Below are 14,125 nucleotides of genomic sequence, written 5' to 3'. Positions count from 1 at the left end.
ATGAGAGGCTCAACCAGAGAACGTGGTGAGCTTGCATAACCACACCCACTCCAACACTAGCACCACCCATAAAGTGAATGGCTTCAGTCTTTCTGACGTTGGTCTCGGCTACTGTTCATAGACCCGGTCTACTCGTCTGTCAACCCCTCCAACTTCCCAGCTAACCCTGCCCTTTGCCCATATAATGAATTCAGCATGAGGCCAGAAGATTTAAACTTAGACAAAATCTCAAAGTTTCAAGATGCCAGGATGGCCTTTCTGGAACCGGAACTGTCCCAACCAAAGTGGGACGTTTGGCAACACTGCCGAGTCGTGATCCGACTTTAGTCCGTTTGCGAAATTGTGCACGCTACAATTTGTCATTTGTATTAATACTATTGTTGAACAGAGCACAAATGTACAGAGTGTGCAAGGGTGAGCACAGCGAGGGCCGCAAGTCGCGGCATGCAGGCTGTACCGCGCCCAGCGCGTGCAGGTGCGAGTGTAGGAGGCGCGTTGCTCCCTCCTGGAAGGTCCGGGGCAGCGCTCCGAGCAGCATGGTGAACTCGGCCGTGTTGAGCTCAAAGAGAGCGATGAGCACCGCCTGTGCCACCTGCACACACGCCCCGACACGCGGTACCATCGTTTGCGTTATCTCATCTCCACTGCATCGCGCGCTTTCAGATGCGCTTCTATGGGCGTCTGGAAGGCTCTACTTCCGATATTGGGAAGCCACTGGGGCTATGCACTTTTAAATCTAGATTGAAAACTCATTTCTTTAGAACTGCTTTTTGAAAATTAGCTCGCGTGCAGATGCTGGATGTATTTCTGGATCGTGGGGCTGTGAGATGATAGCAGTAGATTGATCATGGCTGATGATGATTGTTGAAACTCACTTGTTTTACTAAGCATTTTCCATTGCAAAAGAGCCATTCGGTCTCAACCAGTTCTTACCTGGCTTATATGAAAGCCATCTAGCTATCTAATTTAATAACTTGATGTTAGGCCTATGTTAGGGTTCCATCTTTAGGGATGAATCTTATCATTAGGAGTGATTTAATGTGATGAGTTTCTATACATATAAAATTACATTAAGCCACTTCCATGATAATACACTGAGAGGTATACAGTACCCACAACCACGCAGCAGAGATGGTAAAGTGGAGAGGTTGTTGAGGCACGAGGCAGTAGTAGGAGGCAATGCAGGCTATGCTGTACTGATCACAATGATTAACCGGTTTCAGTTGTCTCATTGTCCAACTACTGTCTAAAATAATGTGCCCACAATAAATAATATTTTGAGTTGGTGGTCTCAAACAAGGCTGTGTGCATTATACATGCAGCATGGTAATGTCACGTTACAAGCAAATCATGAAGGAAGGATCGAGCCTATGGTCACACTAGCACCTGTCTGATGAGTTTCCCATAATTTGAAGAAAATATTAGAATTGGTTTTAGGTCACAGAGAAGCCATGAATCATGGGACCTCCCTTGCCAGTATATCACAATATAAGAATAGGGTTTACCCTTTATGGCAATAAAACAGGTGTGAAGATGAAGCTCGGTGTTTAATCCTACTCAAAGTATTGTTTTAAATTACACAAAAATAGCCCTTGCATATCTGTACTTAGGCCATGCGTCTCTGGCTGCCCAACAAGAGTGTTCGTAACGAGAGAAATATATATTATGGTGACTTACAGGTAAACTAGAGTGATGTATGACCGAGTACGGTAGTTACACAACAGTGACATAAACTTTTAAAGTATTTTTTCTCACTAATCGAGCTTCAAACTTTGCCTCGTAAAAAACACCTTGAGTGCGTACTGTATTATTACCCTTAGACCGCTATTGTGTGAGAGGGCTCTGAGGCTCATTTGTTAAGAGGATTGGGAAGCCACTTCTTCACAATGGGGTGGTTGGCGAAGGTTCAAGATTCAAATCCGGCAGGCTGCCCTGGTAAATACCGCAAGAGTATTAACCGTAATGTACACGCCGTCTGCTTCACAGTGAACGTTAAAGATTCCGTGACATCGTTTGAAAAATAGTAGGCGATTGTGTTCGGACAGAATTTGAAACATAACTTGCAAATTACTCAATTGTGATTCCACAAAGTGACATTGCCCCCCTACTGTGAACCCACTGCAGACTCTATCTGTGAAACATAGCGCCCATGTGATAGCCTTGCACATTAAGATTGACACAAATACCAACTTTACTAAACTATCATTACTTTGAATTTTTGTTTGCAAACGCAAATTGACTAATATCAAGCTAAGCACGTGTGGATGAGAATCAATGCATTTACAGTGACATGTTAGTGAGCTTAACTAGAGTTAGCTACCATTAACTAGATTTATGTCAGCCACCAACACAAACCCTGGATCACTTTATCCCAACAAGGCATTCGATAACACCACCCTACGCAAAAAAGGATTTGAATAACCAGCACAGTATTTATTTTGAATTTAATTAATACAGGAAAAAACCTTTAAACGGTTTCAAATAATACCGTTAAGATGAACAAATATTGGGTTTGAGTTAGGGCACAGTGGTTATAGCAGACTGTACTATGGACCCAGTCACATGAACAAGATTCCCGGCCTAAGGGAGAACCAGTGATGATATCTGAGCTAACCTTGGTGAAGTATAGTCAAACAACCCCCATGAGACCAACACTGCCATCAGAAGGTCTTCATGCAGTAGTTAAACTAAACATTTTAAAATTTATTTTACAAGATAAGGCCCACTGAGCTGTACTGTATAGCACTTTTTCAGAAGCGACCTGGCCACAAATGATAGCTCAATGAAGTGGCTTATCACGTGGACATTTATAGTAGCCAAACACTCTCAAAGTTGATTGACAAAGAGCTGCAACTTATTATTATTGTGGACGGATTATAATTATGACCTCCAAAATGCATCATGTGCTTTATATTTTGAGCTGTAGGAGCAAACAAGCAATGGTTATGTGAGGATGATGATGCTTGAGACACATAACGTTTTATTTAGACATACAATTGTACCACACTGGAACTCAGGAACTTGAGTAGGATTCCTGGCCACGGCTGACGTCATTCTGAACTGCTGCTGTCCACCCCACTTTTTCACCAACCTGCACGAGCCAGCTTGGTGAGGTAAGATCAAAAAACCCCCATGACCGACATGGTGTGGGGAGGCCTTCATCCAGCAGCAGATTAGAAAAGGGATGTCAATATAAAATTGTAGAGCTTGACAGAGACTTCATTACGCAGGTAACCCAGCTGGCCAGTCAGCTGGAGTGTACGTCCCACAGTGCTCGTTGTCGAATTTGCTTGTGTGATAACAAAAGTAACTCGAGAGGGACAACAGCATTTATATTTGCTTGGCACTTGGCAAGCTCCTACGTTTATTCAGCAGTATTTACTGCTAACACTGCATTCATAACAGGGTAGAACTCCCCTACCTCCCGCTGCCCTCGCCTCTGATTAATAGCTTACTTCACAAGTGCGCCACGTAGAGGTGTACATTTCTCCAAGAGAGATGTTTTACCAAATAAATCCCATCGAGCACTATCGGACGTGTGGCAGATTCACGTGTTGGCGAATGCTCCTGTTCGTCTGAATTTAGTGTCTGTGTGTGAGAACGTGCCCAATGTCTCAAATCACTATCAATGGGGGAAATCACATAGTGTGCTGTGTTTTGGCCATTTTATTTCTGCCCGCAGTGTTAAACCACACAAACATATATCAAAGCATGAATTTTACCAAATGACCCAAGCATCATAACGCTTCTAATAGCTGAAATCCATGCAAACATATATCAAAGCATGTTTTTTTCCAAATGACTCGAGCATCATAACACTTCTAATAGCTGAAAACCATGCATATATATCAAAGCATTAATTTTTCCAAATGACCCTAGCACCATAACACTTCTAATAGCGTATGTGTATATTTCTGCAGATGCGATTTACAGCTCTCTGTGTTTCTGTACAGTGGCATTGCTCAGCATAAAAATAATTACATTCATATAACGCTTTTCAAAAAGGATCTCAAAGGTGATCTCAAAGGTATTAGGAGCTTCTAAAGGAAATGAACAACATGCTGTACAACCCAACAACACATCGGAAAGTGATTCTGATAGATCTTTAAATAGGAGTGAAAAAACACATGATCAAGTGAGCTGCACGTGTCCTGGCTGTCATATCTCTCCATCTCACACCCATAAATCTTCATGAACTTCTCCCACTTTTAAAGAATCAGTCCAAAACTTCACTACTTACTTTATAGTACTGCATTATTAAGTGCCTAATTGCTCGTAGCATGAGGTTTTTTAAATTCATCTTCCACCTAATTAATGAATCTATGTTCATATATTACATTCCACAAAATAAACAAACAAATCTAAGCTCATACTATATCAATGAAAAACTGAAGTGTTATATCACAATTATATATATAAACTAGCTAATAACTATATATAAGTACGATAATGTAATGTTTCAGGTAATGCCCTTCTTCAGAGGAGCATATGGCAATGTTAAAATAAAAAAAGTAAGTTGCATCAGATTATAATATTGACGAGTGTGTTTACGCTTATCAGATTTTCCCATAAACCTGCCAATGTCCCCATCACCAACAATGCAGCAAATCACAAACAAATTATGTTTCAGCTGCTTTGTTAAGATGGGAATTGGGCCCTAGGTTCCTACCACATTCACAGCATGTCTAAATAAGCTGTTCACAGCACCTTGTGATCTCCGGGTAAAAGGCACTTAAAAGTGTAAATTATTCTTATTTTTAAAAGCAGACAGCAGACATATGCAACATTAGTCTTCTTTTTCTTTTCAGACAATGACAAGTCGACAAGACTCAACGTTTCATGCCTTCAGTGAGCTACACGAAAACTCACAGCTGCATGCTGGGCTTACATTAGCTACTTAATGGCTAATAAATAACTGCCGACTGTGTCCATTACGGGCTTTATGAGACTATGTCCCACGTACGGGCTTCAAAGGAGTCCTAAATAATAAATTTTAAAAATCAGAAATTAAAAGCCCCCAGTAATGAGATTCCAGCTCACCGAGCAGGCCACACAGTTTTTCCAATTTACTTAATGCAAGGGAAGTTCAGTTTAGGCCCAGATGCAAAGGTCATGAGACAATTTTTTTTAAAGCAGCTATGAGAACAGTGGGTTTCACACATCAACCCAAGGCTGGGTCAGGTGCCCTGGAAATTAATTTTAGCCGTTTAACCTTTAAGTGTTGCCCCCTTGCATAAATGGGGTTTTCAATGGGTAGGTAGTTCAATTTCTCATCCCCTCCCAAAAATACTGTTTTAATATTATGACAGCTGAACTAAAACATTGTCTTTTTTCTTCCAAAAGCTCTATCCCCATTGTGCTTTGGGTGTCATGTCATGAGTTTAAGTATTCATTCTGATATTTTACAGAGCAGTAAAACCATTCATATTTGAAATTTCCCATAAAAGTGAATATCACAGGGCCACATCTGCGATTATTTCAAGTGACCTCACCTGATCTAAGACAGAAAAAAAGTATGCATATTAAGTGCAGAACCGAATGATATTCCATGCTTGTGTTGTTTAGTCATTGGCAACTGGGTTGGCAACATTAATTCAATACACTTGAGAACCTGGCTTTATCGCATAACATGATTGCAACTGCATAGATTCTAATTCAGGATCTCAGTTTTTATATATATAGCTCTTTTTCAGAAGCGACCTGGCCACAAATGTAGCTCAAACAAGTGGTTTACCACGTGGAAATGAATAACAGCCAAATACTCTAAACAAATGTTTCTAAAGGTGGAAGGAAAAACCGGAGGACCCAGAGAAAAATCCACGCGACCACGAGGAGAACATGCAAACTCCAAGTATACAGCAGGTGTCAGGGTCAGAATCAAACCCACGACTTCCTCTATACCAGGCGAGGTCGTTAACACCTCGCCACCGTGGTGCCAGCTCAACGCTCTGACATCTGAACCACCTGGCCACCTCCACATAACAAATAACACAAAAACAAATAATTGGCTCAACATCTCAATATAGGATCCGCATAAAAACAGTCTTGACACTCAGTGATGCTTTTCTGGACAAACAAATAATATTATATTTATTCTTACAAAATCATAATATACCGGGTCCATATTCAATCACGTGTGAAATAATAGGCTACCCAACGTAAAGACTGACTCTGTACCCTTCTCATAAAACGCGGCACAGTGTTAAGTTTAATGTTTAACTGCAATAACGTCTAATGCTTTGGCAAATGACTGCTATGGTGGCAATAGCTGCGTGAGCACGGAGAACTCACGACAGCCCTGTAAGGGAGAGGTCACGGTGAAGGGGACTCGGGTTTACGCGCCAACAATCTCGGCAGCCCATAAACGGCACCGTAATCTTTACAGCCCACTATGGGCACTCTCGCTAAACAGTCTTAAATTAAGTTGCGATAGCCTCACGTTTTTACATGTGTTCCGACACAAAATGTGTTAATGCCACCCTGACAGGGGTAAAATAGGCTTGGTAGTAAGTTCTTGCAGTGTGGAACATGCAATAAAAATGTATTAAAGGCTTTAAAAAGAATTTGTTGGAATGTTCAAACTGTGCGACTTTGTACTGCTGTTACGAGTGATCACAATGATGGTGAGGATCTGGTTATTTATTAGTGACGATGGTTATGGTCAAAAATGCAAGAGATGATTAAACGTCGTCCAGCAATTAAAGCAACTTTTTTTTATTAACTTGTGCGTGCATGGTTAATTAAATAACTAAATAATAAATGTAGTGTTATGTACACCGAATGCCACTCTGTCTACAAAATGTATATTTTGTCAGGATACATAACAGATAGGCAAGACGTCTATGTGCGGTCCCTAATAATGCCAGTATAAGCGATGGCTGGGTGTCTCAGAGGTCAGAGAGCACTGAGGTGGCCCCCCTTAGAGATGTTGGTATGCAATCTGGGCAGCCACCATTAATTAAACTGGGTTCTCAAGTGTAGGGGTTTTACACTTTTTCACGGAGTGAGAGGGCAAATCAGCCAGACCCTCTGTAGAGCAGTCGGCGTGGAGCTCACGCAGACTGCGAAATTGCGGATGTAAACGCAATGCAGTCTCGACGACGATTTTCTCTGAGCTTTCTCGCCACCCTTGACTGCTCATCTTAATGACAGGGCTATACCAAATAAATGAAACTGAAAACTGAAACTGCATTTTAACACAAACTCAGCACGGATTTGCATTAAACAACAATGATCGCGGTCATATTGGCCTTGTTGCCTTTGTAGCTGGCTGCAATTATTTGTTAATTTCAAGGACCCTTTTGAACCTGGTAAGCTGGTGAACCAACACTCCACTGCATGCTCTAGCCTGTAAGCATCAAAGCCTGCTTAAATATAGATTAAACAACTGAGGTCACTCTGTCCTAGTGATAATAAAAAATACAAGTCTTAGAAATTAACGCTGTTTTTAAGCCAAAGATAACAGAAAATTAGTTTAAAACTCATAAAGATTATCAGCAAGCTCTATTTGTTTTGCCAGCATGAAGCCTCTTGTGAATTCTATAGAAACTCCATTGTTGGCAAAATAGGTTAACCATTAACTCCCAAGTGCATGGCTTTGGCCCGGCCGATTAAGTTGCAATTGTACGCCCTCTGGTGATATATCACAGCTTATGTAAGAGCAGGCGGTCCCCATAACAGACATGACCAAATCACCTGGAATGTGCCAAACATGGTTGAGCTTGGAATGTGCTTGGATGGGTGACAACCATGTACAAAGATAAACATTTATGTGCTATGAAGAAGGGCCATTGCGCAAATAATCGCCTATTTTATATTTTCCTTTTTAAGGCCACTGTGATCGATGAATGTGTTGAGTGTTTTGTGTTAACCACGTTGAGGTTGTCATAGGGCTGCGGTGCTACATTGTGGGCAGCAGAGGGCAGTGCTGCCCAAAATATCCACGCTTCCCTCCCTCACCATCCAGTCTGATCAGTAAGGTGAAGTATGGTTAAGTAACTGCCACGACCTCCACAGAGTGGGAACGCCCTCAACTATAAGGCGATTGAGAAATGGGCTGTTCAGATATCGCTCAGCAATTGGGATGCTCCAATAAATCAAAAACAGATCCTTTAGCCTCACTAAATCTCAAGACTCCTTTAGGTTTTCGCTTATTTGGAGAGGAAGGAAATAAGGGAACCACGATATGATCCACATAGATAAAGCAACTGTTGTACAAAAAAAAAATCATTCCTTGACAGGTCCATAGTATCATCTTTGTGAAGACTTTTTTTAAATAATTGGTGACAAGGTCAAGTGGGGTCAGGGTATAATTGCGTAGTGGCATAGCTATTAAGCGTGCAGGCAGTGCAACTGCACCGGGGCCCACTGGCCTACAAAGAGTGGGGGTGTATATTAGACAGTGAGGGGTGCATTTATCATTTGCATCAAGGCCGATGCCAACCACGCTACACTCCTGGGACAGGGGAGCCTGAATCCAGCACTAACCTTCCGTGTTTCGCTCGAGCTCTTGGCCTCCGTTGACCAGGTGATGACGCGGGACACGGCGTGCCGCGTCTCACTCGAGTTGGCAAAGTGCTCCGAGTCCATGCGCCGCGCAAGCCCCTCCAGGTACCGCATCGTCGCCAACTTCATCTGCAGCGCACAAACAGGAAATGCCACACAGCCCTGGAGTAATGAGTCCACATTTAGCATCTCCAGGGAGACAGGGTTTCACTGGGGTCAATAAGACGACTACGAGACGCAGTGGTGTAGCTATAGAGCATACAGGTGGTGCAGCTGCACCGTAGGCCACAGGTCGAAGAGGCCCAGGTGCTGGCTACAAACACGGAGGATATTGGACTGTAGGGACCTCATTTAATTTCGTGCACCGGGGCCCATGCCAAACATGGTGTGTCAGTGATTACACACCCACAAGGACAGTAACTTTGTTAACTTTTTGTTTTAACATTTCAATGCCAATTTAATTCTAATTGTACCACCAGTGCCACATCATGAATTTGCAGCAAGCAGTAATTTAGGCTTGTGTCAAAAAACGGCCCCAGAAGATGACAGGAAATAAATAGATCTGGAGTCAGATGATAAATACATTTACAAAGTAAAGAATGCTCACTGCATGGTTATCAAAGTGACATTTATCATTTTCAGAGTTGGAATACACTGAATTCAGAGAAAAAACATGTAGCATCACAATATATATTTTTCTTCGTTGCTGACCAGACATAAGCCATCAATTCACTATACTTGAAAATCCAGTTTAACCACAGTAGCCAAATCCTGAATTCCTTTCCACGAATTGAGCAGTGCTGACTTATTTGAGCTCTATCTCTTACTATGTATTTTTTTACTATCCCAAGGGTTATCGAATATTTTACCTTCATAAGAACATCCCATTGTAGTGTATTTTTATTTTAAAATAGATGAGAACATTGTTGGTACATTCACACACAGAATTTCACATTCCACATTTTTACTCACCTTGGCTGTTTGGCTCTGATCCACGATGCACTTCATGATGATGTTGAATTGCTGGTCGAACGGAAAGCAATCTCTGCAACGTAAAACAGTAAACGGGTGAAAAGGTGATGATGCTGCCCCTGCAGTTTCTTGCTCATGCCACAGTTGGCGAAAGGGCCTCCACAAATGGGAGCTCTGGAGAGCTCGCGTGGAGGGTATAGGGCCAACTGATCCACGCTGACCAGACGTCTTTGGAGAGGTGGGGGAATCCACACTTTACCCTTCCAGACAAGACATGCCAATCGATTAACAGTGATGTCCCCCATTTATACTGCCGGGTGGACAGCTGTGCAGGGGGTCTATAAACACCTGCTCCATTGTTTCAACTGCCCATGCTGGCAAATCGAACTGGCGACCTCTGGAATGCAACCGAGTATTGTTATTTCATTACTCGCCAGCAATACAATACAGGAGTTAACGAGAAGGGAGCTTTATCTTAGTATCAATAAAAGAGGACAATTTATTTAATGAAACATGGATCTTTTTATGTCATACTGCATTGGCAAAAGCGCATCAGCACAAATAACAAAACACAAAATAGACATCTTGTATGGGGAATTGCCTGACACGTCGCCTGTTTTATTGAGTTATATTTTTTTTGTGCCGCAGTATTATTGAAGAATGTGTTACAAAAATAATAATTTTACACAATCATCCAGGTGAAAAACGGGACAATTTCGCCATCGGTGAATTCATGCTGCACCTGGTGATGTCAAGACCTCGTTGCACTTTGGCCTGCACGGAGCCCAGGAGGCTGGCACACGCACGTGACAGCAGCTGTGTGAGCAGTACGTAAAGCCAGTGGTGCAACTCGCTGTGGCACTGCGCCACGAAGTCCACCAGCGTGTCCAGAAACACGCAGAACACCTGCGCCGCCCGGCACACGCACGCACACACGCAAACAGATACGCATGTAAAGTCAAATATCCCCCCTGTGTGGCCTACACAGGGTGTTTGGGCAAGTCCTGTCGGTGAGCAAATAGGAAGGCCGACACAGCACACGGCGGGATGGTGTGGCCAGTACCATATCCGGCCACCTTTGTCTCCCCAGATACTCGTTTAAGGCTGAGTCGACCTAAGAGAAGCCCAGGACCGGTTCAGATATTCGACAATGATGTTGGCTATGAGCGGAAATCGAATGCTGTTCACCAGGTTCGTAGCACGGTGCGCTTTCCACTATACTACCGCTCCCCACAGGTACACACCTACTTTACTTACACACGTACGCGAATTATGCAGAATTTTTTTTACAGACTGTTGGGGGAGAGTTCAATCAGCAAGCAATTGTAAAGGATGGCACCAATACACAGAGTGTGGCTAGCATCACATCTTCGTATTCCCAGTGATTATGTTTACACATTGCAAACATTATATGAGGTATGCATTTAAGGCTGAGTCGAAATAGGGGCAGCACTGGTCATGAATTCAATCCAGGTCAGAGAAAATGTATCACAGTATGCACTACCGCTCCCCGTAAATATACACACACATGCACACAATGGCAAGTTAATATGAGGTAAGAGTTAATCAAATTCATCACCATGTGCTGCTGGTTTATCCGCATATGTAGCCTTTGGACATACTGTAGAAATGTAATAAGGGACGTGTATTTATTAAGGGAAGTGCTACCCAGCTTCTGCATAATTATTCTGGAAGATGTGCGTGGGATGTCCTGCAAAATTATATTTTTTTGCAGTGGGAGGAAATCCACGTTTTCTGTACTCTGTGTGTCTATAGCTGCTTTGTCAATCCACTGATAAATAAGGGTCTCCCTACACAACGCAGGTCACAGGGGTTATTTGACCTTGCTTCATTAGTGGGGTTGGTTAAGCAGAAAACTCCAAATTTTGCATGGACCGGTCAGCAGCCTCATTTTTATTATTTGATGGGATTTATTATTTGAGCCATAATTTACTTTATATTTCCTGACCTTTCTTCTCCTTTCTAAAACTTCCACTAAACCATGGAGACAGGACAGCAACCTGCGGAGGTCTCACCTTGCCATGTGGGTCTGCAAACATTCTGGTGAAAGTGTCGCACAGCCGTCTAAGCTCTGCTTGGCTGCACACATGGAAAACATGAAATACATTATGAATTTAATGCAATGTGTGCCACGATGGATTGTCACGATTCAGGGGTCACAATTTGATTTCTATTCAGTCTATATTGTTCAACAATGTGTTAAATGTAGCGCCTCAAATGGCTGCTTCAGGGATCACGTAAAAACATTACAAAATATACACTAAATACTGTACTCAATTCTGCCATACACAATTTGTGAGAATTAATTGTAATCAAAGAATCAATGAAACTTTGCACAAGCAATGAGTTCATGTATAGAAAATAATTTGTCAGTTTTGCACATCCTGTAATCATTGTAATAAAAACAAATCTAAAATTGTTTCAAATAAAAAATCTCCATGCATCAAAAAATCCCCATGCCAAAATAAACCCCTGGATATGCAAACAGACAGAAGCTTTATTGCAAGATACCTTTTTATCTGGACAAAAATATGCAAACGATATACAACCCTTTGTCAAGCCATTGCTGGAAGAAGGCCTCACCCCTTTTTTGTATTGGTCATAGCTTGACCAACACTTCACCACGTTGGCTAGTGTGCATTGGTAAATGACCAGTAGTGATATCGCTCATCAATTAAGTTAGCCAGGTGCAGTAACTAAAGTTGAATAACAAAGCAACTACAACCTTGTCAGTGGGACCTTCCCCCAAACACAACCTCTAGGAACGGAAGAGAAACCTCTTCAGTGGCTATACTAACTAAACTTTTCATTTTACCAGGTACGGCCCACTGAGCTATATAGCTCTTATTCATAATAAAGGTTTTTGGGTTAGATCGCGTTATTTATAAATGTGTCGTAACCCTCCACCACCCGACACGGCCAATCAGCAAAAAAAAGTGTCACGTTGACAAAAGACAAATAGTTCACCCCAACGCGACTCCACCAAAACAGCCAAGAACATAAATTACTGCGTTGGGGGGAAGCAATAGAATAATAGAATATATATGTTTGTTGTTTTGTTGTTTCCCTTCGGCGTGGCTTTGCCAAGGGAGCTAAGAATATGAATGCACATTACAATTCCTTATAGGGGAAACACATACTAATTAACGGATTACTAACATAGGATATAATCACTAACACACATTACAACTAATTACTAATCTACAACTCATTACTAATCATAACTATTGACTGATTACTAATCGATTATATAATTACAACACCCCCCCCCTCCGCCTCTAATCACTGCACCTGATATGAGTTAAATTATGACGTCACCCTGCTGCTCTATATAAAACCGGGAGCAAGCGAGGGCTTTACCATTCTGGCGAATTGCCCGATGATGCTGGATGTATTTACCAGCGAAACGTCGTACTCAAACTGTAAATGTTGTGGATTCACTCTTCAACACACCGGTGGGCTAAAGTAGTGAATTATTTGTCTTTTGTCAACGTGACACTTTTTTTGCTGATTGGCCGTGTCGGGTGGTGGAGGGTTACGACACATTTATAAATAACGCGATCTAACCCAAAAACCTTTATTATGAATAATATTGGTCGCGAAAGCCTACGTGTTATATAGCTCTTTTTGAGAAGCGACCTGACCACAAATAATAACGAAGTGGCTCATCGTGTGGAAATTTATAGCAGTCAAATTCTCTAAATGTCTTCTAAATATGGAGGGAAAAACCGGAGGACCCGGACAAAAATCCACGCAACCACGGGGAGAGAGACACCGTAAACTCCAAATATGCACGTGTCAGGGTCGGGATCGAAACCACGACCTCCTATATACCAGGCGAGGTAGTTAACACACAGTACTTTGTGAGACAGAAAGCGAGCACGGGGGTGTTGGGCGGAAAGAGGGGGGGGGGGGGGTGAGGAGGGTCACCTGAGGGGTCGTCGCGAGGCGAGCAGCGCACGCAGGCCACGCAGCCCGTCCTTGCGCTCCACCCAGTCGGCACTGGAGCAGTGGCTGAGCAGCGCCGCCACGCTCTCGGGCGGGCGCGCACGCTGGCAGGGGGGCATGTCGCGCGAGCTGCAGCCCGAAGGCTCCGAGCCAGCGCTCGACAGATCGCCGTCCCCCTCATCGTCCGAACTCGTGCCCTGTGGACGATGCGGCGGCGTGACAGAAGTCACTCGGTAACAGTGGTCCCCTGCGAAGTTTAGTTCTTAAAATGTTGTTCATTCCCGTTTGTCGTGCAGATTGTGTCTACTGTATTGTTTTTTTTAACGTTGTATTTGGTCTGCAAAAAATACCTTACTGTTCTGGCTCCTCAAGAGGTACTGCATGGGAGGCAAGGTATAAATAATGAACAATAATGATGGTCACCGCCATCACAAAGGTTTCAAGATACCAGAACGAGTCTTCGGATGAGAGAAGAGTGGTAGGAAGGGGCAAGTCCATGGAGAAGCTTAAATATGAAGCGTGAGTTCATGAAATTGATTCGGGATTGGATTGGGAGCCAGGGGAGGGATTGGAGCATTGGGGTGATGTGGTCGCATTTATGGGTTCACATCATCATATCCATTTATGATTGTGCCACAGAATAAATACATTTCTATATTTTAGAAAAATCACCTGCCTT

At 42.8% G+C, this 14,125-nt stretch overlaps 1 protein-coding gene across 5 annotated transcripts in view; it reads right to left on the bottom strand.

Moving 5' to 3' along the window:
- The window catches only part of LOC116940979 (CLIP-associating protein 2-like), a 79,785-nt gene that overhangs the window by 37,892 nt on the left and 27,768 nt on the right, over positions 1-14,125 (bottom strand). For 3 of the 5 annotated variants that reach the window (XM_032951460.2, XM_076066120.1, XM_076066118.1), the window contains 7 exons: positions 13,797-13,823; positions 13,429-13,643; positions 11,514-11,577; positions 10,220-10,383; positions 9,478-9,550; positions 8,488-8,634; positions 458-592 (listed from right to left, as the gene is read on the bottom strand). In XM_032951460.2, coding sequence (XP_032807351.2) covers positions 458-592; positions 8,488-8,634; positions 9,478-9,550; positions 10,220-10,383; positions 11,514-11,577; positions 13,429-13,643; positions 13,797-13,823 — 825 coding nt within the window. The remainder of the gene's footprint in view (positions 1-457; positions 593-8,487; positions 8,635-9,477; positions 9,551-10,219; positions 10,384-11,513; positions 11,578-13,428; positions 13,644-13,796; positions 13,824-14,125) is intronic. The other 2 variants (XM_076066119.1, XM_076066121.1) reach the window with 1 other exon arrangement.

Source organism: Petromyzon marinus, chromosome 10, assembly GCF_048934315.1.
Source record: "Petromyzon marinus isolate PM22_M1 ecotype Great Lakes invasive population chromosome 10, UKy_Petmar_22M1.pri1.0, whole genome shotgun sequence".
In the NCBI taxonomy this organism is placed as follows: Eukaryota; Metazoa; Chordata; class Hyperoartia; order Petromyzontiformes; family Petromyzontidae; genus Petromyzon; species Petromyzon marinus.
The sequence above is the reverse complement of the archived record's forward strand: the minus strand, read 5'-3'. Positions and strand labels throughout refer to the sequence as shown.